General features: G+C 37.9%; 3 protein-coding genes across 14 annotated transcripts in view; 2 read left to right on the top strand and 1 right to left on the bottom strand.

Moving 5' to 3' along the window:
• Window positions 1–3,945, top strand: part of AP-1gamma (adaptor protein complex 1, gamma subunit) — a 29,078-nt gene extending 25,133 nt beyond the window's left edge. For 7 of the 8 annotated variants that reach the window (XM_087346297.1, XM_087346299.1, XM_087346300.1 and 4 more), the window contains one exon: window positions 673–3,945. In XM_087346297.1, coding sequence (XP_087202423.1) covers window positions 673–774 — 102 coding nt within the window. In that variant the 3' untranslated portion in view covers window positions 775–3,945. The remainder of the gene's footprint in view (window positions 1–672) is intronic. The other variant, XM_087346298.1, reaches the window with a different exon arrangement.
• A 1,025-nt stretch (window positions 3,946–4,970) lies between these two features.
• Window positions 4,971–14,793, bottom strand: CSN5 (COP9 signalosome subunit 5). Of its 3 annotated transcripts, none has more exons than XM_022079121.2 (5): window positions 14,666–14,793; window positions 7,683–7,857; window positions 6,378–6,612; window positions 5,919–6,113; window positions 4,971–5,525 (listed from the first exon to the last, which is right to left on the bottom strand). In XM_022079121.2, exons 2-5 carry the CDS (start codon window positions 7,838–7,840, stop codon window positions 5,082–5,084), a joined length of 1,032 nt encoding a protein of 343 aa, XP_021934813.1. In that variant the 5' UTR covers window positions 7,841–7,857; window positions 14,666–14,793; the 3' UTR covers window positions 4,971–5,081. The 3 variants fall into 3 exon arrangements, with proteins under 3 accessions (XP_021934813.1, XP_021934812.1, XP_021934811.1); XM_022079120.2 differs by lacking the exon at window positions 14,666–14,793 and adding an exon at window positions 8,135–8,236; XM_022079119.2 differs by lacking the exon at window positions 14,666–14,793 and adding an exon at window positions 8,082–8,221.
• Window positions 8,227–24,641, top strand: LOC110837224 (transmembrane protein 65). 3 transcript variants are annotated; one of them, XM_087346305.1, is made up of 6 exons: window positions 8,227–8,766; window positions 11,597–11,722; window positions 17,519–17,560; window positions 21,803–21,870; window positions 23,750–23,953; window positions 24,201–24,641. In XM_087346305.1, the coding sequence occupies exons 1-6, from the start codon at window positions 8,307–8,309 to the stop codon at window positions 24,297–24,299; spliced, it is 999 nt and encodes a 332-aa protein (XP_087202431.1). In that variant the 5' UTR covers window positions 8,227–8,306; the 3' UTR covers window positions 24,300–24,641. The 3 variants fall into 3 exon arrangements, with proteins under 3 accessions (XP_087202431.1, XP_087202432.1, XP_087202433.1); XM_087346306.1 differs by lacking the exon at window positions 11,597–11,722; XM_087346307.1 differs by lacking the exons at window positions 11,597–11,722; window positions 17,519–17,560.
• Window positions 24,642–25,407: the final 766 nt, after the last annotated feature.

The following is a 25,407-nucleotide window of genomic DNA, read 5'->3' on the forward strand; positions in this document are numbered from 1 at the left end:
ACTGCGGAATTCACGGGTGATGGTATCACACGATGACATTCGATTTTCCCGTACCACCTTCTTCAATGCTCGATGGTCCCTGTCGGTCAACACACGTGGTCTACCCGGCCGTGGTTTTGTTGTGGTTGTGTCTTCCCGTTTCCACTTCACAATCACGTCCCCGACGGTCGACTTGGGCAACTTGAGAAGGGCGGAAATGGCCCTGACTGATTGCTTACTGATGTGGCAACCAATAACCATACCACGTTCGAAGTCACTGAGCTCCCTTGCTCCACCCATTCTGTCGGTATCACGTAGCACTGAACAACATCGAGCCCTCTGCCTCCTTTTATAGCAGCAGCGGCGGTCGTAGTGATATCTAGGCTCGAGTTTACGTATACAGAGGGTTGTCCGGATACTTTTGATCAAGCAGTGTATATAATTATCATTGATGTTTTCACCAGGGTGATTTATCTTGTGACAAGCGTTCTCCATAGTTCTCCTAAAGCTTCATTGTTTGTTCAGATTACCCCACTACTTGACTGTATGTGTAGTCTGATGATTCCATTCCATATGCTGTTTCCCAAAGCTTTGTTTTTATATTGCCATACTGTAAGATTTATTTATGGGGACAGTGCATTTTAATACTCTATTAATATCTGCATGTTGACATTGTGTCTGGATTGCTTACAGACAGCCCTTCGTATGCGTATTCGAGTATCTTACAGTGCAGGAGGTACAACAATACAGGACCAAGCAGAGGTGAATAATTTTCCGCCAGAGAGTTGGCAGTGACCTTGTGCCGCATGAGGAGCATGTAGGTGTTAGTCATATGCTATTGTTCTTCAGTCAATTGGAAGGCAAGTAAGTGCCATCTTGGCCTAATGATGGCCAGTCTGATTGCTGGGCAGCTCCATGGAGGCAGAGTGTACTTAATTACATCCATTTTATGATGATGTAGGAACTCAGGCCTGCCAAGCTCCCATGGTGCGAGTATCATTACGTAGACATCATAGTTAACACTTCCAAACAGGTAACATCAGGTAATGAGCTCAGGACCAACCAAAAGGAATTAAAAGAGCTCATTTAAATGGGGGGATTGTAATGAATGTTTTGTTTTATCATACATTTTGAGAAGTGTAATATCTAATGTATTTCTTGTTTATATTGTTTTCTGTGAAGTGATCTGAACATGTGCTGCACTATTTTCTTAATATGCTGTAGTGTACATAGTCTGGACATTGATTGACTATACAGATTTATGCTACTGAATTTTCTCGAGTACCCTGCACCGTTAGATAACCTAATGCCCAGCTCTTTGAGAAATAAAAGGTAAAAAAGTTATATGAATTTATTAAAATATACATGTCAAGTATAAGTGTACAAAATACATAGTGCATGCCTTTGGTGCTCTGTTTAGCAGAGTTCATGCATTAGTACCTCACAGATTACTATCCATTCATAAACTGCTGTTGCTCATGGATTGGCATGTGGGTACATGAAAGAGATAGATTTCAAAGTTAAAATGGCACTTGGTGAGAGTAATGTTGCATTCCTCATCACAAATAATCCACACATCCCACTTCTCTTTATAAAACAGTATGTGGGGTATTCAAGAAAATACCATATTTTCCGAAGTTCTGAGTTTGTCACGTACAAAATAAATGAAAAATTAACAGTGAAATAATGTTGGTATTAATATTCTTCATAGTGATCATGTGAGTGATACGTGAAGAGGGAAGCAGATAAGCAGGATGAGCGCTGGGTTGTCAGTCGTTAATGCACTTTATTCATTCATGTTTGTAGCTACCTGCTGTGAAGTAATCATTTTGGGATTGTCAATGAGTAACACTGTGATAATGGACAGGTGGAAGATAGTGAACACACAGACACAGCAAAAAGTGGCCATATTTTGTGTCAGAAAATTTTTATTTCTTTTTCTCACCTGACAGATGGTGTTATAGCTCTGTTTTATGTACACATACACACATACTTTGTTCTGTATGCATTGCTGTTTCATTTTCTTGATTTTTTAAGGTATGTTTGTGTTTTGGTTCCTTTTCCTCCTCCTCCTCTTCTCAACATGAAGGTAATGTAGCAGCTGCCTGTTTCCTTGAATAAGATTGTGGGTAGTATTTTGAACAGGACATTAATTTACTTATAATAAATATACATTTTTATATGTAATAATGATCTAGGTAGCTTCCAAAATGTAAGCTATAAATTATTACATATTGGGACAAAATGCTTCATCAGAAGTAAATGTTTTTAAAGCGAATAGAATGAATATTATTAAAGAAGTACAAGTACAGTATTCATAAAAATATGAAGTGCAGAAAATGTGTTATAAACTAGTGTTCCCTGTATCTCTTTGTTGTAGTGCAGTGGTAGTGCTGTAGTGACATCCTGCCTCAGTATTTGTATGGGAACTTCTCTTTTGTAGTATTAGATAAAGTTTTGTGCACATTATACTTGTCCCATAAGGACTGAATGATACTCGCATCACTGTGGCAATATTACAACAGTACTATGTCCAGGACAGCATAGGATACTCTGCTCTGCAACGTTCCTACCTGAATTCAGTCTTAACTCTCACCTGTACCAAAACTGTGGTATTTTCTGCAAGAATGTGTGAAGGGTTCTGCTCCTGCTGCCAATGAATATGTGAGAAGTCAATTTTATGAAATTTATCAACTGTTTCAGTGGAGAATATCACATTTATGTTATGATGTTCATGTGTATATATTTAGTAGTGTGATAACCAAGCAGTGCTCACATTCTATTATATACTGAAAGACTGTAAAAAAGAAGGATGTATTATACATAATTTCATTACTAGGAAATCACATTGAGTGGTGGAGGGTTCATAAAACAATTTAATTCAGTGTCTTTCCCCTCAACCCACTGTTTTTTAACTTGAATATTTTCGTTTGTATATATCTAAAAATTAATTTTCCCATCCATTTGTGGATGGCTACAGTTTGTTGTGCTGTAGATAAAAGGTGATTGCAAACTCTGAGAGAAGTGTTGCGCAAATGAAATACATTATCTAAAGAAACTGCTGCGCCTTATGTACGTACATATGTTGTAAAATTTGTTTACATTTAAATATTGCTCCCTTTTAGAATTTGGTGTTCCTGTAGCACCATGAGTGTGCAGTGCGTCTTCTGGATTGTAGCACTGTGTAGTCTTATGGTTGTACTCTAATGTTTTGGAGGACCATGCTGTGTTCATTAGGAATAAACAGTGAAGTTGGAGGTAGCATATCACTCCAAGATGTTGGTATACAGACAGAAGACTCTGCGGTGCAGTGCAGTGACTCATAATACCACAATCTGTATTGTAAAGGGTTCTGACAATGGTGTATTGCAATCTGGATTACTAAGTTTTTGGACTTTGTCCATCATCTGGTATCCTGAAAAAATTGTTTTGAAAATAAGATCTTTGTCCTCAGATGTAGGGATTGTTTGGGGGGGGGGCACGTACTCCATTGGGACCATTAGAAAGAGCTAACTTCAATAACAGGACATCCTGAATCAGATCAGATAGAGGTTAACTGTTTCTAATGGACCCAATGGAGTAGGAACACCCCCCCCCCCTCCCATCCCTACACCTGAAGATGAAGACATTCGTTTTTCAGAATGCTAGATGATGGAAAAGTCCAAAAATTCAGTAATACTGGTCACAATCTATATTGTTCCCTTGTCTGATTTTTGCAAGGCATGTCTCTCTTTTGTCTGTACAAGGAATATTTTCCCTAGCTTTCTATATATTCATTCATGGCTGTGTTCTGGACATTGGGAGACAAGCCATGCAGCAAACATGAAGTCTGAACATGAATTCTAGAATTCCCTCCAATTTGAAAATTTTGCAATGGGAGTCAGGGTTTCTATTGTCTCATATTGTATGCTGTATAAAGTGTTAAAAGAAGCGAACCTTGCAAATATAAATACTGTTTTGTTTCCATTTTGTATTGCCACATACATAGTTGTAAGAGAAGGTGGAAGCAATGTTGAAAAGCATAATTCTGCTTCATATGGATTGAGAATGAGAAAAAAGAATACCTTTTGAGTCTAGAGTTGTGTTGTAATGGATTTTATGCTTGAAGGTTACCTTCAGTTGAGATTCTGTTTGACTTTCAAAAATGTCATTATGGAAAAGGGGAATTTCTTAATTTAAACCTCACAGTATTCTTCACCTTTACTATACTACCCATCATCTGACCACAGTACACAGTGTGATAGTTTCAAAATTGTCATGGATTTTTATTTGTCCAATCAGTAGCAATTGAAAGCCTACCTCTAAGGTGCTTATTTTAATGAGGGGCTTTAGTTTTCTAGCATTTTTGTGTATTAAATAAATAAAATTATGGGTCATTGTGAAGCCATATGTAACAAAAAGTTCATGTTTCAAAAACTTTAGTGCAAAGACTTCTGATATTATGTCCCTTACTCCTACCACAGTTTCCAGAATTTAACTTTCTTATTATCTCATATTATTTCTGCTCAGTCCAATTAAAGTAAATCCTTAAAAAGTCAGCAAAGAAATGAAGCAATGGGTGTTGTTCAAAGCAAGAAGTACAGCCATGTCCACCCCACAAACATTTTCCCACCTATGTATAGTCCAGTACCAAGTATTACACTTCTGACATTTATATATGGGTTAGGATCTCATTTTGTCTAATTTATGTTAGACTTCTTACAAAGGAATTTCAGGATGTGCCAGTGTTGTAAGATTCACTCTATATTTAATATAAAGTTTTTAATGTTGGGAAATTTAATATTCAGGTAAATGACAGCCCTTCAAAACATAGGACGTTATTGAATGAAACATGAATCCTTGGAAAGTGGTACTCAGAAAAAATATAAAGGAAACTGAAACAGCTGTTCCATAAATTCTTTGTCATATTGGCACATTTTATCAAATGTTTTGCTGAAATCAGCAGCACTCAAATTTTCTTACCACTTGGGGATAGTACACTAACTTCCAAATGTGATAATTTCACTTTATTTGCACCAATTTTTTAATCATGTTGCCATATCATTAGAAGAGACAATTTTTTTGAAACTGTTTAAAAATTATGTCATACATAGTGTTGTATTTTATGTTTCATATTTGGGTTTAATGTGATTGAAAAGGCAATCCTTAATCATCTGAGCCATAAGGCCATGAATTATCTCTATGGTTGTTTTGCAACTGTCCTTTGTGGCTTTCAATAACTTGTCTTCAGTTCTCTTGTCATGTGGGTCAGCCCCACCAAGCATAAAGCCTCCACGTCCAAGAGCAGCCTCAGACTGTTCCAGTTTGTCAGAGAGATCAAAGATCTGCCCAGTGGTATAATCTGCATTAGTCAGAAGGCTAGATGAACTTAGCGTATTCACCCAGTATTTATTCCATAATGAATCTAGCAGACGGCGATCTAAAGACGATTTAAAGTATGTCACTTCAAGAGAATAATATTGCTTGCAGTGAACACCGAAGTCTTCAATCTTGTTGAGAGGTATAGTTTGGTATTCTGACGGTTCTTCATTTGGAGGCTTGTATCCCTGCAGTAATAAAAACAAACCACTAGTACCAACAAAATATTTGTATAAGACTATGTTTTATGTCAGATCACTACTGAGGAGAATAATCAGACACAGGGATTGAAAGGAGGAATAAAAGTCTAAATAATGCTGAAATTGCAGTGCCATTCTTATCACTTTAATTTGATTGATCTCAACATTATAACAATCCTGGTGGAAAAACATGTATAGTAGCCACTTGGAAGATGAAGGAGATGTAAGGGATAAATAACATTCGCATAGACTTTAGGTCAACAGAATGTGAAGATGAGAAATGGAACAGTCGTGTTCTGTCCAATGGAAGGCTTTTATATTAGCTGTGTTGAAACTCTATGTCACACCCATAGGTCTGTTAGGTATTATAACTTCACTAACCTTTGGATATGTTCTAAAAGCCCCAAGACAAACTTTTCCAGCAGAAATTGTTCGGACAGGATCAATTACAATGGCAACAAAAGGCTCCTGGAAGTTCTGATTAAGCATCTGAGTAGACACATCGATGCCTGAGAGCCAACAACCATATCCTGGATGACTGTGGTACCAGCCAATGGCATTCTCTAGTCGACCAACCTAAACAAAAATATAGTACTGTGGTCATTTGTACCAAACTGAACAATGTTAAAAAATACAACATTTAAAACTCGTAGGTGCTCTCATAACAACAGAAAAGCACAATTCAGACACACTTACTCAAAGTACTGATAAACTGTATTTAATTAGAGACATTTAATTGAATTATGTTATTTACAAACAGTCTGACCTCTGTTGGGATATAACTACTGCACTCTTTATGAATGCAGTATGTTAAAATTTGGTACAGAATATTCTTCTTACCTGTTTTGCTGCCTCAATATATGCTGTCATGTATTCATATGCTTGTGCCTGTGCATTAACTCTAGTCTCTGTGCCTTCCACTGGGAGAGCAAAGGAGTCCATAACCATCATGGTATTAGCATCTACTTTTCCTAGGAGCAAACCCATCACCTCAAGTGTACCACCTGATCGAGCATGCATCACCATCTTGAGCAAAGCAAGAGCTGAAATCTTGATATCTTTAAAAAAATGTGGGCTGCAACACACAGTTTCATAACACAATATAAGAGTCTAAGTACTTTAACAAAGTGATGATTTCATATAAGTAACATTCAACCCCTGTTTCTTATTTTATATGTTAACAAATACATTTATCTTTACTTCTGTCTGTATATCCATCTATCCACATATCGGTGCCATCTAATAATTTCTGTTCATACCTATTTCTAAACAATTACCATTGACTCTGAATTAGAAGTGGTGACTATAGTCGCTATTTGCGTTTCACTGCCTAGATTTGACCCAAATTTAATATATGCTGGAAGTAGCCAAGTGACTGCTAACTGCATAAGAACAGGAGCAACTTGAATTACTGGTGGCTGAAGTCACTGTTCATATTTCACTGTGTAGACCAGACAATGTCCATAGCCACAGCAGATACATAAGTGGCTAAGCACCTTTTAACCAATTCAGCACTGGAGTTATATGAATCATTTGCTGATGAGGAAACTGGTTATTGCCATAACCAATAGACTGATAAACAATCAAATGGAAGATATTATTATATACCCTCAGTATTCTTTTCACATACTCTGTTTAACTAGAAACTGACTTCCTGCCTTATTTTTTTATATTTGGATTTCTGTACTGTCAACACTACAAAAAAACCAAACTACTCCTATTTTTAAATTTTAAATTGGAAAGGCATGTCTCATCTGAATCTAATAGCCATTAAATAATAAGTGAATAACAAAGTAATGTCCTGTTCCCACTTCCCAAACCCTCTTTCCCCCAGCTTGTAGGGTCACACAACTGATAACAGTATCAGTGATCATAGCCTCGGTTTAAAATTACAATTACACACAAATAACATTCACTACAATTTCAGTGTTTAAAAAATCACTCATCTCTAATAATGCAAAGATAGCTCCAGCATATATTCTTGCATACACAGGATATCTAAGGACTAATATGGACAACAACATAATTTTAGCAGCCAATCTCAGATGGACACACAGTGCTGCCTAAGATATGATCCACTGTTTTCAAGAAGCATAACATTAGCTTTTTTATTTCACCTTGATATTCTTATCTACATATCCTTACTCTTTTTCCCATGGCTTAGCTGCGAGAATATCTTGTTGTTGTTTTCGATCATAACGGTATATTTCATCAATAATGCTAATAGTTTCAATGTTATTGGCCATCTCCCATGTTTTCTGAGCAATTGTTAGCTGGGTATCATTTGATGACCCACTGGCCATTGTGAAAGATAGGTTACCTGTAACAAAGGAAACGGCTTAATACGTACATCTGGAGAGAAAAAAAATCAGTGTTGTGAATTTTTATTATTGCATTAAAATTAATACAGCTGCCAAATAGGCAGTGACAAGTTATGAATCAAAATTACATAACCTCACAAAATTTATATAAAGTATATAAAACCTCTTCCCTTAGTAACATGTTTTAATATTAAGATGTTTACTGCAAAACAAATACACTTACTGTGTCAAATAATTTTATAAATTTATATTTTACGCAAATTAAACCATATGTACCTAGTAGTAATATTAATGTGCAAACGTTTCACATTCGAATACCAAACGTCAAGTGTTCTCTAACAGTTCACTTGTCACCCGCATGAGGTGATTCTAACATCATGGCCACGGCCAGAGGTTAGTAAGTGAATGGTCTACGTAACTCCATACATTTTGTAAAATTATTACAGAAATGTATTCCTGCTTGACCGTGAATGCAATCGTAAGCATTGGAAATATGGCTTTGAGAACTCAAAATGGATATTTTCATGTGGGAATACGAAACATTATTAACTGTTGGAACTCGCGTTTTTCTACCGACAGGAAGAATAGGCTTAGCCGTTTCTATACGTCATTACAAGGGGCGCCAAATATAAATAACAGAAGTTTGTTTGTAGGTTCACTAGTGTCAGGAAATAAATACCAGGTACAAGCATATAAAAGTGTTGTGCAGTATGTACAAAAAGAACACAGAGTATTGTACAGTGGCTCTACATCGACATTAGAAGAAGAAAAAATACACTCACTGACAGGACCACTAACAAAACTTCAGGCACAAGACTTAATCATGCGGTTGACTGGAGAAGAAAGGACGGCACTTCTCACAGCCCTACAGGAGTTTCAGTCAGAGAAAAGAAAAGCTGAATATGAAGGTAATACTTTATTATATAAGAGAGTTTCTTATTCAAGCCTTTCTATTTATTTATTTGGTGCTATTAAAGTATAAAGGGTTAGTTCAAGACCATTTAGAACTAAATTGGTGCTCAGAATTATTCTTTCTTTCAGTATAAACACCAGTTTTATTCTTTTTCGTGGGAGTTTGCTATGTATGTTTATTTTTCTAAGAAACAGATCACATACTGCATTTTTAAAGCAAGCATTTATTTATGTATTACATGCAATTTCCATAAGAAATCCAACATTAGTCATACATTCTGAGTATGGAAGGGTATTTAGGGAGGCAAAAGAGGGTCTTTAGGAAGCAAGTTTCAGTTTTTAAAATGTTCCTTAAATTATTTTGTAACATTGCATTTAAAAATTGCCACATGTTACTGCCCTGAACATTTGTCATGTGTAGAATATTCCGGCCTGCATTGTTGTTAAGTATTACTATGTGGAAGACAGATTATGTCATATGTTCCCGGAACATTTATGCATACTGTGTTTATTTAATTATGTAATGAAATTATTTTTCAGAATTTTATAAACATGTTATTTATTCTCTTCCAGTGGAAAAACTGGCAGTATTAAATTATACTGACACATTATTTATGTTGTTGTAGCTTTGTAGTTTAAACAACTTCTTTTTACATTCTAACTTTATTTTAAGAAGAATTAAGTTATTTGCTAAATGTGTTATATCCAAAGTTCATTATGTATAAGAGCTGCTTAGAATATAATTATGCCATAAGGATTATGGTTCCTTGATACATGGCAAATGTAACACAACTCAGTTGAAGTCTGCATACAGAGGTTGTACATAAAATATGCTAGTGTATTTCCCGCGTTTGAACTCAGTCTTATTAATGTTAATCTTTGAAATCTTTCAAAATCTTATTTCAGTTGTTTGTAAAAATGTTCCATATTGTAAATAGTTGTGTCTGGTAGAAGATTCTGGGCTCAAATTCTTGTTTACATGTTGTGGAATAGTTCTCAAATTCAAAGAAATTCTGAAAATTAGTACAAAATATAGTTTCTAATTGTAATTATTTCATATTATAACTATAGGTAATGAACCTTTGAGAATATTTCAAAATGTAATTATCTAGAAACAAGAGTAATGAAAGGATGGCTGTCTTCTATGTTGTAGCATCATGTAGTAAGGTAGACTACACAGTGCTACAGACAGCCATCTTTGGCTCAGGATTGTATCTAATATCAGGCTCTGATATTGGAGGGTTTTGTTCAGTTAAGTATAATTTACCAATGCAATGTGCGAAAAAGTATGGAGTTACCAGAGAACACTCCTGGTCAAAATGAGTCATTTGACATAAGTCCATGAAAATTGTGCACCACATTTGACATGATGTTCATCTCTGCACAGAGACATAGTGATGTGGACACTTGAGACTCTGGTCAGACTGGCTCAGAGTCAAATCAAGAGGTGTGATTGACTGAACATTTCCTGATGACACTGTGGTCGCACAGTGTGTACTAGTAGATCCTATTCGACCAAAAATTTCTATCTTCATGAGAACAGTTCTGTATGGATTTTGAATAATGGGTTGAATAAAATTTGGCATAGTATAGCGACAATTGAAGATTTCTGTCTTCTGGGTTGTTGCGCTGTGTAGTCTGGTTGATGTTAACCGCTGTGAAAACCTCAAATCTTACATGGTGACAGTTGTCGGTGTAGTCAGAATATTTCAGTCGACAAAATGACGGGCTGTAGGCTGGACGACCTGGGTTCGATTGCCGACAGGGATAGCATTGTTCTCTTCACCAGTGTGTATTGATGATTCAGAGGGCTCACCCAACATACTACCCAATGTATTACATGTAGGTCAGTGGTCAGCGTTAACGATTCGGCTGTGATACTTTGAGAAAAGGTTTCCCTGTATCCATTGGATACGAAATTGTGGGACCGTGAGTGGGTATGGAATTATTTCAGACCCTGCCGACAGATGTACACACCTAGGACGAGTCTTTTTAATAGAATTTGGCATAATTTTGAAGTCCTGCATATCGGTAATAACGTGTAGCTCCATATTAAAATCTTTCATATTACATTTCCAATTCTGTATACAGCCGGCATAAAAATTTGCAGCTCATATGAGTCGTATAGGAGCTGGGGGTTATTTATAGCTTCCATTTAAGTTGTACAGGGCTACTCACTATTCGCACGTCTCTCCGGATACACAGATCGATCTGTATGAATGTGGTCACATCATCCATACACCCATCCAGATATTTTTAATGTCCCCACTAGTGTTAAAAAGATGACTCTTCTTACGAACATATGATTTTCTCTGCCTGCTTCGCGTATTATGCGCAAAGTGCATACGTAGCATTGAACGGGAGTGTGATCGTGAATGACGTACTGGTAAAGATATGAAAGGAAGCGGTCGTAATTTATTTTAAGATGTCCCGGCATTTTTTTGGAGGGACTGAGAAGAACTAAACCTGTCAGAATATCCGGATCAAATCTTGGCCTGGGAACCAGCTATCCTGATTGAGATTTTTAGCGAGTTTCTTCAGTTCTTGTAGGCAAATACTGGGATGGCGCATTAAAATAGGCCACGGTAATTTCCATCCACATAATTTACAATTCACACTCATCTTACCAGTCGGCTCTTGTTGATAAAGCGTTGTTAAATGAACCAAGAATAAATGAAGTGCGATAGTGTGTTCTGTCATGTTTAATTGATGCTGGTTTACATTTCCAGGTTTTCTCATGTGTGCTTAAACTAGCTGGTGTTGCATTTGCTTTATGTGTTGAGTGTACTGTATTGCTATGTAGACGTGTCATGTGTGATGGAGCAGGTCAGCTGGCTGGTGTGAGGTGGCGGTCAGCGTTTGGTCGTCCCAGCAAACTGCCCTCTCTAGGGGATGTGGACCCCACTGGATCTTACTGCACCGTTCCTGACGACTGGCTCGCAAGGAAGTACGGTATGCACCAAGCCAGGCCCTCTTCTATGTTAGCGGAGTTGGAAGTTACTTTAATCTCTCGCTTATTTCTCTTTCGGACGGCGTAAACTTCATAGATAGGAGTTGCATGTGTGTTTAGGGCTACACGTCTGTCTTCATTAGAGTAGCTCGCCTCATAGATGCTTTGAAAATCAGTTGGTGGTGACAGAAGATCACGTATCGGAATCTGCTAATTGAATCTCAGCTACGCATTAGTTTGCTAATGTGGATAAACGTTATCAGCTACCAAATATTATTCTAGTATTTGTGTTTTAGCTTTCATCTGCCTCCTTTGCCGAGAGTGAATGCGGATTTGGATTGCAAATTCGACTCCAAAGCTTAAATGTTTTTTTTTTGTGAATATTAAGTAATTGAGCTGATTTCGACCATCCAGAATTTAGATCAGTGTTCTCAAAATGTTTGCTTAATTACGCGAAAACACAAACCGAGATACGAGTAGCTTCGAAAAGTGGTGGTAACGCTCCAATTTAAATTTATATTTGTTCTGAACTTGGCCTGGCTGATTTTATCCTCAGGCTCTTCAATGAGGTTTCCGGGGTAGTATCTCGAATTAAACCAAGCCCGCTTCCTTCCAAATGCTTTATTTGCCTTCCGTAATCCACAGACACTGAATGAATATGCTCTAGCTGTAATGATTGGCTTGGGCGTGGTGGACTAGTGTGTAGCTAGAACTAATATATAGTTTGTAAGAGTGATCGCTGCTTTTTGCTAACAACATTCAGTTCGTCTCCTTTTTTTCGCAGTTCAGTGCACATCGCCTTCTGGATACTGTATTCATCTGCTGTGTTTTTGTATGCATGCATTCCTCATTCTGTTTCGTGTGTAACTAATGATGCGTGTTGTTTGTTCGCTCTTTGTTTACATGCTGCGACTGTCACACGACCAACAGCAAGTAAGATATAATTTTTTTTAAAACGAAATCTATATTCCTATCTCACTATCTCTGAAAATTGAAGTTGTGTCATCTCATTCACTCACTTGCACTGTCTTATCTAGGCATTGATGCTTAATTGGTGACTGTTTCGTTTACACGTGTGAAATGTCCGATAAAAGTCGCTCAAGCAGGATTCGGACTGTTTTTGTAAAATATCTGGAGTTTGTTTTCCCCATAAGCCTACTATAGGATTTTGAACTTAATGGACTTACTAGAGGCGTGACGACATATTTATGTAAATCGACGATGCCAACTGTTATTTGGTGTTCCGTTTTTAATATTGTAACGTTTCGTAAAAAAATTTAGGCCTATGGAAAGTCTTCATAACGAGTTTAATGTGATTGAAGAATTGCATACGTAGTCATCGTAATTTAATATTTTTTCCAGAAGAAACTGGTATTGAATTCTGTTTAAAAGCAACAGGAATTAGTTTGTTTTTCTTGATATTTGTTACAGACTGTTGTCGATAGGTATTAAAGTATTGGTTTCTCAAACTAGTCTTATTGATATTTCTTGAGTAGTTAGGACAGTACTTCTTTGTTTGGTTGCTAATTTGAAAAATGGCGCCCTAATTTTGAGATAATTATTAATGTAAGCCAGATTGGTTTATTTATTTTGGAAGGGTTGCGTTAAGAACAGGGACAGTAAAAGAATTATTTTGACGTAAATACGTCTATAAGGAAGGGTTATTCGGCAAAAAAGTGTTACGAAAAAGGGGAATGAAAAAGTGTAACTTCATTGTTATGTTACGTAGGAAACGTCATCTGTTTACTTAACATTGTTGTTACCTATAAAACATTACATTACATTGCATTCATCTACCACAGACCCATCTTAAGCGTAACTAATTCAAGTTAAATAAGCAATGTTTTAATCAAACTTATCTCAATTGTAAAGCGGGTATAAAGGAAATATTTAGAATGAAGCCAATATATAAACTTCCTTTCCGTAAAGACGTATTTACGTCAAATTCTCCGGAACCGTGGTTTCACTGACAACTTTTTTTATATATATACTAATTTAGGTAACTCAAGTCCAATTCTCTTGATACTTCTGTTTCCACGTACTTTGTCTAGACTAAGCTAGTCTGTATCCATCGATTTATTAGAGCAGTTTGATTTCCGAACTCATTATTCTGCGTATTTTAAAGTGAATTTGTTCTTTCTTCTTCGAACGGTTACAGCTGTTCTCAGGGGGAAATGGACAAACGCGCTTACGCCAAAGAACTTTGGCGAGGGGGTGGCGTCCTTCCAGCCCGGAGCCGATGTTGCTAAGGGGAACGGACTGCGTAGTGACTATGGCAAGAGTCTAGAATTTCACTTTGTTTGCACCAAATTCTAACGCCGTGGATGTCACACAAATCAGCACCAAATATGTATGCATGTTTCAGTCTGTATACAGTCGTAAGCACATGAAATACACTCTCATGTTTGCCCTTTGGAGTTTCTCTATGAATTGACATGTGAAACACGTGGGCTTCGTTAACAGAGATTTAAGATGTCCGTAATATGGGCAGATATTGATTTTCATGAACAGCGTAGTGCGTAATGTGAATATCCATCAGAATTTTTCATCTCCGCGACGACTCCGGGGGATTTAATGACATTTGATTTACGGAACCCACACTCAGAGTTGATGGTTGGGTTTAATTTCGCTTCGTGTGCGTGAAATCCAGGACTTAGGAGATAAAATTAAAATATTTTTACAGAACTTTAAAAGAGACAGGACTGCTTTATCGGTGGCTGCCTGGCTCGGTACATGTATCTCAGCTAGCAGTTGTCTTCCTTGGTATTACCAACGATTACAGAAATTATACAGTTAGGGTATGTAAAGTCAGTCTAACATTATTTGTAATTGTGTTAGAAAGGAAGAACGTGGCTTCATTTTCTTGCAAGAGTTCATAAGTGTTAATAACACATGTAAATATGTTGATAAATAATAATAACAAGAAAACGAGAAAAAGCCCTTACCTATCTAGATGTCCACCAGAAATAAACAATAGAATTAATAACAAAATTCAGAGAGTGTAGGGCAGTATTCTTCGATAACACTTATTCTACAAGCGATTTACACAGCTCAGTTCTTTTCAGACTAAGAAAAGCTGATTGTTGACGACAATACATACTAATGAAATACAACAATGCCAACGAAAACTATGACGAAACAATTTTAATTGTTATGCCAGGTGTGATTTATAAATTCCAAAACATTTTGTTAGACACGCAGGTGTTCATATAAAAGCTGAGCATTCTAGTTCGATATTTGCATTGTTGGTAGTTGAAAATAATACAAAGAGAATTAATCTATGTTATAATTTGGTTACATTTAATTCTTCCTGTAAAAAAGTCAACAATTAATATTAAATGTGTTCTCTGTAAGAAGGAAATAAGTAAGAGACACGAAGAAAAATTGCAATTTCATTTGCCTTTACTTAAAAATGTCAGGTTCTTATTATACTTGATTAATTTTAAAGATGATTTTTTAGGGGCCCGGGCGGTGTTGACCCCATCACCCATGGGCGAGATAACAATTGTTTCTTTCTTCGAATCCGGGCAAACATGTTTTCTGTTTCAAATCTAAAACTTCTTGACGATGGTAAAGAGTCATTTGAATAAAAATTTCCTTGGATATTATCCATCGTCTAGTAAAATATAAAACTTAAAACGACGTTTCGGAGATGGGTCTCTATCTCCGTCTTCAGGTTCCTACACACGGAGATAGAGTACCATCTCCGAAACGTCGTTTTACGTTTTATATTTTATATTTTACTAGACGATGGATAATAGCCAAGGAAATTTTTATTAAAATGTTTTCTGTTGTTCGGATAGTAAGCATTAGGGAAGAATGGCGCTAAGGCAAATTCTGTTTCTGTGCCCCACCAGTCAAGTCTGTGCACTTCTTGTTCATTGAATGTTAATATAGTAATTATTTATTGAACCGATATCCACATTTTCTCCAACCTATACATGAGTCTGTATATTCCAGCACTTTTATTCAAATGGTAGCATTACTATTGCGCGTGTTAAATATCTAATAGTTACTCCATTCTAATATTTATACTGTGCACACAACTTAATTCAATTCTGGTGTACAAACAGTTTATTGTAAATCATGCCGTAGATGTTTTAGCAAGTTATATTACTCTTATTTATGTACACAGCCTATGGTCTGGTGGAATGCAGAGGCCACCGAATTTGTTACCGTTTTAAATTTTACCCTTGTTCTCGCATTCAGCTGCATGACACGATTTATTTTGGGGGTGTGGCATGAAATTCGTTATACTCAGAATTTTTTTGTTCAACTCTGACGACAGAAACATTAGTGTCGGTGCGAACTCGTTCCTGGAATTTGCGTAAAAGAATGCAAGGTGTAATGTATTTTGGTGGAATCTTTCGTCGCTTGTAACTCGTTTGCTGTCTGTGTCAGGGTGAGTTCACGCGCCTGGCTGGACGGATGTCGTGTCTCGCCATCTTTGATCTTGACCGGGTTCGTCTCTCTTACTTTCACTATTCATTTTCCGCCTGTTTCGTGTGTTTGCCCAACTCTTATTCTCTCATATTTCCCCATTCTCTCCTTTTGCTTTATGCATAAGCAATGTATTTTCCGCTTTCCTTACTACAAATTTGAAAATCGGATATGAGATAAAGTGTTCACGGAAGGGGAAAGAGAAAATTGGTCCTCTAGATAAATATTTAAAACGGTGGTTTCTAAATCTCATTTATATCTTGAACATATCGATTCCTGTGAGATCTCAGGTTCTCACGGCGGTGAAGATGTCGATGTTGGTCTTCAGCCCTGAACATGAAGGCACTATGCTTCTCCGAAACGTTGGTAATTGCGTAGTGCGCCACTTAAGAATCGCGTTCTTCTTAATTTTAATTTAAATTTACGCCATTTGCAGAGAATTTCGTTTGACGAGATGCGTGTTTGTAATTATCAGTAATTTTAATATGAGATTAATTTCAGTTCATGCAGCAGAGTTTATCTGGAGAATCGCAGAACATTCGGAAAATATAGATAAGTAAAATTCTTTGATAACTCCAACAGGCTTACCGGTGACTCCTTTATCCAGGTTCAATTTGCGTTTGTATGTTCCCGGAAAATACCGAACCTGCCTTGTCGGAATGAAAGTCTCTCTCTGTCGTCAAGCTTGTTCAAGAGACGTGATCTCAGCTGAGCTCAGCAACAGTGTTCATGTTGTGTGCATGAACTCTGACGTTCATGTATCATGTCATCGACTTTTTCTGTTGCATGACGACATCCGTCCCTTCCCTCCTACGAACTTCCTCGTCTACACTGCACACCATTTACGATGTGCACGTTCGTGGAGTTATAAGTTTTGCATGTCGCATGACTGGATTATCTAGGACAGTAGTAATAAATCTTTTGTAATTTACGTATTAATAGAACATTTTAAAAGTTCTAAAAGAATATAAACATCCGACTGCTAATGCTACAGTTTTCAAATTGTGATTTCATTTTACAAGTAATCTAAAGTTCAACTAAGTGGCCCAGAATTTGTAGTTTGCACCGAATGAAGATGAGCGAGGAAAATTATCGTTACATGAGGCAGGTTGATGTAGTAGTAACTCTTTGGAGGCTATCTCCTTCCAGATTCTTACCCACATGTCACTGATGATTATCTTCCATCTCATTCGACGCTGGAAGCAATAATTTAAGCAACAAAAGAATAATTCAGTTTCGAGTGTATTCAGTAGCTACTTTTCGGTGTGACGTAGTGTCTGTGACACTTAGTGTTCGTTCACAAAGTGTACATTCATTCGCTGTAAATTGCCTGGCTTGACCGTGTTTTTGCTTTGCAGCTGAGACTGTGCCACCCCCCACCAGTGGAGACCTGTGGAGAGGTACGTACTCACTAAATATCTCAAGATTTCTTAGCGATCTTATAAATTAAAAGTTATTTCTTCATAGAATAAAATTTAAGGCTGCTAAATTTATACAAGTTTAGCGCAGTCCGTCAGTATGATGTATTGATGATGATAATTTCAGAAGCAAGACCTGCTTGAACCCAAAATAATGTAAGCCGCATCGGAATTATATTTAAGGCAGACAACAGACGATGCCAGAACTGGATGTACAGTTTATCTGGACACCCAGACGGTGTTCTTAGCTTCGTAGTGCTGTTGATTTCTACGAGTAATTCTTACTTCCATCACAATGTTGTCCTCCAATTTGCGCCTTGGTCTCTGAAGTGGTCGGTGCCTTCTCTTTAGGTTTCCAGACTAAAACCTTGTACGAGGTGCGATCGGAAGGTTTACAGACTGCGCGTATAAAAACCCGTACACTTATCTCAGGTATTAAATTCATCCATCACCCTCGAAGTAGTTCCCCTGGGAGTGAACACAACGATCCCAGCGCCGCTGCCAAGCCTGGAAGCATCCCTGGAAATCTTTCTTTGTCAGCCTGTCAAGCACCATCTGCGATTCTGCCTGAATCTCTTCTATCGTCTCAAATCTCCTTCCCTTTAGCTGAATTTTCATCTTTGGGAAAAGGAAGAAGTCACACGGAGCTTAGAAAGGAAGTTGGGGTCGGTTGGCCGTTTTGGCGAGTCTTTGGCAAGAGATTCAGGCAGAATCGCAGATGGTGCTTGACAGGCTGATAAAGAAAGATTTCCAGGGATGCTTCCAGGCTTGGCAGCGGCGCTGGGATCGTTGTGTTCACTCCCAGGGGAACTACTTCGAGGGTGATGGATGAATTTAATACCTGAGATAAGTGTATGGGTTTTTATACGCGCAGTCTTGAAACTTTCCGATCGCACCTCGTATACTACCCATGCGTGCTGTATGTCATACCCATTTCATCATCGTAATATTATATGAAGCTCCTTATTATGTAAATCTGTCCTCTTCAGAACTTCCTTCTCACGCGACTTCAACGCACGTATTTTCTTTTCTACTTGTGTGAAGGCAGGTTTCGCACCCATAGAAAATAACAGGAAACATTTAAAATAATTCTGTTTATAAACATAAAGCACATTCGTGGACTATTTTGAGATAGTAACCCAGTATTTCCCTGGAGTGACTGAGAAAGAAGTTACAGTCTTTCGCAGAGTCGATTTTCGGATTCAGATGTGAAGGCGGAATCTTCAACGTACGATGCGACACCACGAGGTTCGGTAGTAATACTCAGTTCAGTTCTTTATTTTAACATGCTAACTAAACACACATACGAGCCCATTACAGAGTCAGCACAAAAGAACAGAAAATAAACATATCTATAGAAAAAGTAAACACGATAAAACATTCTAGTACCCATTACATAATAATGCCGAAGGCATTAAAATGCGGGAATTGCCGATTAACCGACTAATCAAAATAATTACTTTCAACAATTTACAGCCAGACATTTTAACGTTAGGTCTGCTACAGATCTCGTTGACATTTGCAGTGAAAACGAACTACGTGAAATACTGGTCTTATATTGTTAGTTGAAACTCTTCTGCTGACAGTTTCTAAAATCGAAGGGCAGCTAACAAAACGTTGCTTATGGATGAGGACACACAAGTAATGTGTACGTAATTCTGAGTCGGAAACTTTTTGGAAAACGGCCAATTTTTAGACCGAGGCGGGAGATGGTAGGATTACATTATGTATTTATTTATTTCGTGTTCTGTCTGGCGACAGGTCCATATGAACAGGATCCTTCCATCCTTTTCTCGGACTGGGACCTGTTCATATACGTTCTTGGCAGATGATCCAGAAGTGGTTTGCCATTGCCTTCTTCTGTGTGTGAATGGAGTAATTGTTAGGATACCACGGAGAAACCGGGGAAGCCCCCGGAGGAAAACTCCGTGTTGCCTAGACCACGGCCTTGCCCAACACAAGTTATAAATTCGGGCACCGCCGGGAATCGAACCCGAGAGCCCAGGATTACAAGGCCAGCGTTCTAACCGCTAGACCACCTCATCTTATTATTTAGTGTTCTGTCTGACGACAGGTCCATATGAACAGGATCCTTTCATCCTTTTCTCGGACTGGGACCTGTTCATATACGTTCTTAGCAGATGATCCAGAAGTGGTTTGCCATTGCCTTCTTCTGTGTGTGAATGGAGTAATTGTTGGGATGCCACGGAGGAAAACTCCGTGTTGCCTAGACCACGGCCTTGCCCAACACAAGTTATAAATTCGGGCACCGCCGGGAATCGAACCCGAGACCCCAGGATTACAAGGCCAGCGTTCTAACCGCTAGACCACCGTGGCTGCAGGATTACATTCAGGTGTATAAAAGAGAAATGGGCTGTTAGGATGAGGTATGGCTAGGACCGTGTAATATGGAGGCGGGCTTTGATGTCAGCGATGTTGAACCATTGGGTTCTATTACGAGACACATGCAATTTTCTTGCCAGTCTGGTTTGTAGTCCAAACGTTCCTGCGGCCTGTTCGGATTATTTCTACTAGTTTCTGTGGTTTTCTTCCGATTTCCAGTTGAGGTACCTTTATTCCATTTGTAATCATTCTTCGACGCCATATAACGTCATAATTCAGGACATCGTAGCTAAGAAACACTTCGGACTGTTGGAGTTGCCTTGCATTCCAATTCGCAAAAGCTCCGTGAAGAAAAGAAGAGACCGGGTATTATGAAGATAGGGTGTGAGCGATTTGACTGCATTTATCTGACTCGGGGCGAGTCTTGTAAACACTACAGTTAACAATCATAAAAACCTGGGACATTTCTTGGCCACTAGAATTACGATCAGCATCCCAAGGAACATCCTGACCTGTTGGTGCTGGCTTATTATCATCATCATCATCATCATAATCAGTAGTAGGAGTATGTGATGAGATCATATCACCTTGTACAGAATAGTCAGGATGTTTGAAATTATCAAATGCAAACAAATTTCTGCCGAAGTGATTCAGGTTCTCAAGGCGGCGATGTGAAGATGACCGTGTTTTGGGTTGTTGCGCCGTTTGAGATGAGGCGGCAGGCACCTCTTAGACAGGAGGAAACTACAGTAAAACCCCTCTAATTGGACACCCCTATATCCTGGACACCCCTCTATATTGGACACTTTTAATTGGAACCGGCGGACATCCTATAATTTTACATATCCACAATATCCTATATCTTGGACACCCCTTTATCCTGGAACTTGGTCACCCCTTTTGTTGTAAGTTGGACAGGTGCATGCATGCACTTAGCTTCAATACTTTTATGGGAAATGTTTACAGTTAGTATTTTGTTGTTTTGAATTTATGACTTATGAATGCCTTCTACCTGCGGATTACCTTATGGTTGAAGGTATGATACATTGAGCACATCATTGGAATGCAGCGAAAGTGTATAGTTATTCTTTTGTTGAACCCTTTACTGGAGTTTTAACTATATCAGTACTGTGCTTGCAACTGAGTTAAACAGTGTTAACAGAAATTGGAATGGTATGCTTTCGCTCATAACCAACAAGGAATGGTTGAAACTTTATTCTGATTGTGACGAAAATTCGAAAGGGGATGGCAAATTGCAAGATAAAAGCAAAACAGCAGTGTCTTGTCATGGACTTTTTACAAGAAATAAGTGACATGATATGTTGAGCTACTGCCTTAAGTACAATTACAAAAAATACATTCTGAACATTTGTGCAACCATGAGAGTGGGTTTCAAAAGATTATTATTATTGTCATTAAAAATTATTCTTAATTTAAGCAAGCCTACAGTAGTTAGATTATGTAAGTAAATAGGTTACATTGTCTGTAAACGTAAAGTATTGGTGTCCTTCACTTTTAGCTTATCCATGCAAGTTTAATTTAGTGAAAACAAAATTTGTAAAAAATCTAATTTACCCTTTTGATTTTTCTTATCAATAATTTCCTTTTTGGGAAGGGCTCCATAATACTTTGCAATTACCACATTGTAATTACACCACAATTTGAAAGGATAATTTTTCCCTTTCCCTCTATCCTGGACACCTCTGGAAGTTGGACACATTATCATGGAACCGCAAGTGTCCAAGTTAGAGAGGTTTCACTGTACCACACTACGCAGAACACGGCCATTCTCATACTCGTCGTCCTGATAACCAGAAATCCCAATTCAACATGTGTATCTACTCGAGTGTAATTTAGATAATTGGTGTTAATTGGTTGCAGTTTCTCTCTACAACGCAGTTCCCTTTGTTGGGTTTGGATTCCTGGATAACTTCGTTATGATCATAGCCGTACGTAACAGCTTTAATTAATTTGAATTTAGTAAGTTGGTTTTGCTGTAACTGGTGTTTAATCGAGTTATTTGGTTTTCAATTTTAAGACCAACTGCACACTCTTGTCATTGTTTGCTTATGTATACATGGCGCTGACATGTGCGTGACCTCAAACGGACATGATTTTGGTCACTCAGATTCCATCACATCGGCAGAAATGAGCGTTTGAATTATTGAAAAATTACTGCTAAATGACGGTGAACATTTCAAAGGCCTCTATTCGGTAAACCCACGGACAGATATTTTCGTGACCATGCCACGACACTGACCAGTCGGTGACCTCAAACTGACATGAGTATTGCCACTCAGATTCCTATAGATCGGCATAAATATGCCTTTGAAAAATTTACTTTCGAATGACCTTGAAAACTTAAAAGGCCTTTATTCGGTAAACCCACGGACGCATATTTTCGTGACCATGCCACGACACTGACCAGTCGGTGACCTCAAACTGACATGAGTATTTCCACTCAGATTCCTATAGATCGGGAGAAATATGCCTTTGAAAAATTGACTTTCGAATGACCTTGGAAACTTAAAAGGCCTCTATTCGGGAAACACACGTACTGATATTGTCCTGACTATGACATGACGCTGACACGCGCGTGACCTAAAAGGGACACGAGTATGGGCACTCAGATTCCAACAGATCGGCAGATATATGCTTTTAAACATACTTTTGACTCACTCTGTATTTAAATCAACTGGGCCGCATACAAATCTTCGGGAAACTCGCAGTTCTTTATCCGATCCGCGAATTATTAATCGATGGGAAATCCTTGTCATTAGGAGGAATTACATTTTTCTTTCACTCGTTAACAGGCTCTAAATTGATTTTAATGTGGAAACATAAACACTGTCATTCTACACTTTCTAAATTGTTCGCTTCAGCATTACTGCATTTCGTGATTTGCCTCTGTCCTGACAAGTGTCGATGTGATTAGTAATTTGTCTGAACTCGCCACTGCTCCTTTCTAGTCGCTCGTTCCCTTTAACATTCTGCAATAATCCTGTTAACATACCTTTACTCTTTTGAGGACCAGAACCTAACTCTGTATAGTCATACCATTGTGAAAAGAAAAGGAAACCACTAAGTCACAAAGTTCGTTTAATGGAAAGCAACAGATATTAGAGCTGCTTGTCACTTGTATCGGAATATACTGTTTGCGTAGGTTGTGTGTTCCAAATGAGTGGAAACCACTCTTGTCATCAGACTAAAGTTCAATGCCCACCAAATTCTCCCAAACACCCTTTAAACTACTGAAATGACTGATCATCTTGGTTGTGTGGTTAGTACTCTTTAATAATCATGATGTCCGGAATTCAAGATTGCAGATGTTATATTCTCTCTGTGCTTTTATACGGCGCTGAATCGTGGACGTTGACCAAAGCTTCTTCAAAAAAGTTGGAGGCCTTCGAAATGTGGTTGTACCAACCTATTCTCAGAATTTCCTGTATTGACCGTGTAACCAACAAAAAAGTTCTCGAGAAACTCTGCAAAGACGTCGAGGTTGTTAACACCATAAAAAAGAGAGAAAGTTGGAATATTTCGGTCTTATCATGAGAAATAGTGATAGATACTGGCTGCTTCAGCTGATAATCCAGGGAAAAGTATTCGGAAGGAGGGGACCTGGCAGGCCAAGAATCTCCTGGCTTCAGAACCTAAAAACTTGGTTCTCGATGTCCACTGGAGGGCCGTTTCAAGTAGCAGCCAGTAAAGCTCAAATTGCTATGCTGATTGCCAACATACGAAACGGACAGGCACTTTAAGAAGAAGATGTGTAGTACATACTTTCTCCTTGTCTGTCTTAAATTATATGTATGATTTATTTTTCAGGGTGACCAGATTGAGATGATGCTTGGTAGTGTCGTGGTGGTGTCCACAATGGCTGCCGCTGCCTTAGGAAACACAATTTCAGACGTAATGGGCATAGGTTCAGCCTGGTATGTTGAGAGACTGGCAATTCGTGTTGGCATGCAGACACCAAAGCTATCCCCAATTCAGTTGGACATGCCTACTTCCCGACGTGCTGCCAACATGGTAAGAGGATGTGCTTGGCACATAGTGAATGCGTCAAAGTAAAATTGATAAATGGCTGTATTTGAACGTCACTGTGGGCCAAATGGAGTCAAGTTTTTCCACAGGCTGCTACTGCGTACTAAGTATGATATACGTACCCCCTGCCCCAGACTTTTATGATTTCTGATGCCTGCACTACCATTGGGACATTCTGTATCCTGTGACTTCTGCTGGTCTTCAAGTTCAGTAAGAACACTTTTATTTTCAGGGAAGGGCTCTAGGCGTGACACTCGGCTGTTTACTTGGGATGACGCCACTCTTGTTTCTTGGGAAGAAGAAAGACGAATCAAATGAAGAGTCCACATGAAGTAGTGTGCAGTTCAGCAGGCAGCAGATATTCAATAATATAAAATTCATTGCACTTCTATCTCATGAACAGTTATATGCACATATGTAGAAATTAATGTAAAAGCCATGTTTCTTCATATAAGGCAGTGAAAGATTTGGGTATTTTATACTGGTGTGAATTTCAGTATCTTATTTTGTACAATTCTGTATACAATGGTAGCTACACGTAAACAAGTAGGTGTTACGCTATATCTAACTTTAAAACTTTTAATGCCTAATTTGAAGTAATCTTAAAGGATCTTCACTGCCTACTAAGTAATGTATTTGGACATATGTATTGATAATGTTATTTACAAAGAGACATTGATGTTTTACTTGTGCTTCCTTTCCTGAATTTTATTATTCATGTACCAAAATGTTTATCTGCAAAAAAAAGTCCCTTAATATATGGGAGTGGGGGGACATTTGGAGAATATTTTTATAACAATTTTGTAGGTAGCATATATATTATAATGGTATTGAAGTGGAAAGTTATCATGTTTTACATAAAAGTAGTAATGTAACTTATTTAACATATTAAACTTCAGTTTCTTACAGTAATTTTTGACAGTGCGTGTTCGAAAGTGCCTCACAATTAGGGGTTTCTTTGAACAGCAAGTGGGTACATTTGACCATGCACAAAAAATATTTCTGAACAGGAATCAAATTAAATTAATATATCAGATGATCTTAAGATTTGTAGATGAATACTTTTTTCCATTGAAGAAAAAAAGTCTATGCCAGAAGACTTCAGTGACTGAGTACAAACTGTCCCACCAGAAACACTGGGCTTAGGCAGTTTCAGTATAATATCTCCCTCTGTTTTACCATCATAATCTTTTCGTGTACCATTCAAACCTGCTCCACATTCTTTCGTTATAAATAACCTTACAGAAGATAATAAATTACAACAAAATAAATAAAACAAACATTTGTTGCAGAGAAACATACACTTCAGATTGCAGAATAGCATAAACAAATTTTTCCAAATTCTTTTTAATTGCAACATGAATCCCACAAAATAAAATTCACAGATTTACTTTTCCCACCATAAAACAAAAAGGTTCTTCATTGCCTCCGAACTATAG

The sequence above is a fragment of the Zootermopsis nevadensis genome, unplaced genomic scaffold (genome assembly GCF_977971745.1).
Source record: "Zootermopsis nevadensis isolate Lab colony 2312 unplaced genomic scaffold, Znev_1.0 Znev_ptg000010l, whole genome shotgun sequence".
NCBI classification, from domain to species: Eukaryota; Metazoa; Arthropoda; class Insecta; order Blattodea; family Termopsidae; genus Zootermopsis; species Zootermopsis nevadensis.

What these genes read in the sequence shown, in the direction of transcription:
- CSN5 (XM_022079121.2), bottom strand. Translation starts at nt 7,840, where the DNA reads ATGGCCAGTGGGTCATCAAATGATACCCAGCTAACAATTGCTCAGAAA. An exon ending in ATATTGAGGCAGCAAAACAG is followed by an intron (nt 6,114 to 6,377) that starts GTAAGAAGAATA and finishes ATTTTTGTTTAG; the next exon opens with GTTGGTCGACTAGAGAATGC. An exon ending in CTTTTAGAACATATCCAAAG is followed by an intron (nt 5,526 to 5,918) that starts GTTAGTGAAGTT and finishes TTATTACTGCAG; the next exon opens with GGATACAAGCCTCCAAATGA.
- LOC110837224 (XM_087346305.1), top strand. Translation starts at nt 8,307, where the DNA reads ATGTATTCCTGCTTGACCGTGAATGCAATCGTAAGCATTGGAAATATG. An exon ending in CTGGCTCGCAAGGAAGTACG is followed by an intron (nt 11,723 to 17,518) that starts GTATGCACCAAG and finishes TTTGCTTTGCAG; the next exon opens with CTGAGACTGTGCCACCCCCC. An exon ending in ACTTCGTTATGATCATAGCC is followed by an intron (nt 21,871 to 23,749) that starts GTACGTAACAGC and finishes TTTATTTTTCAG; the next exon opens with GGTGACCAGATTGAGATGAT.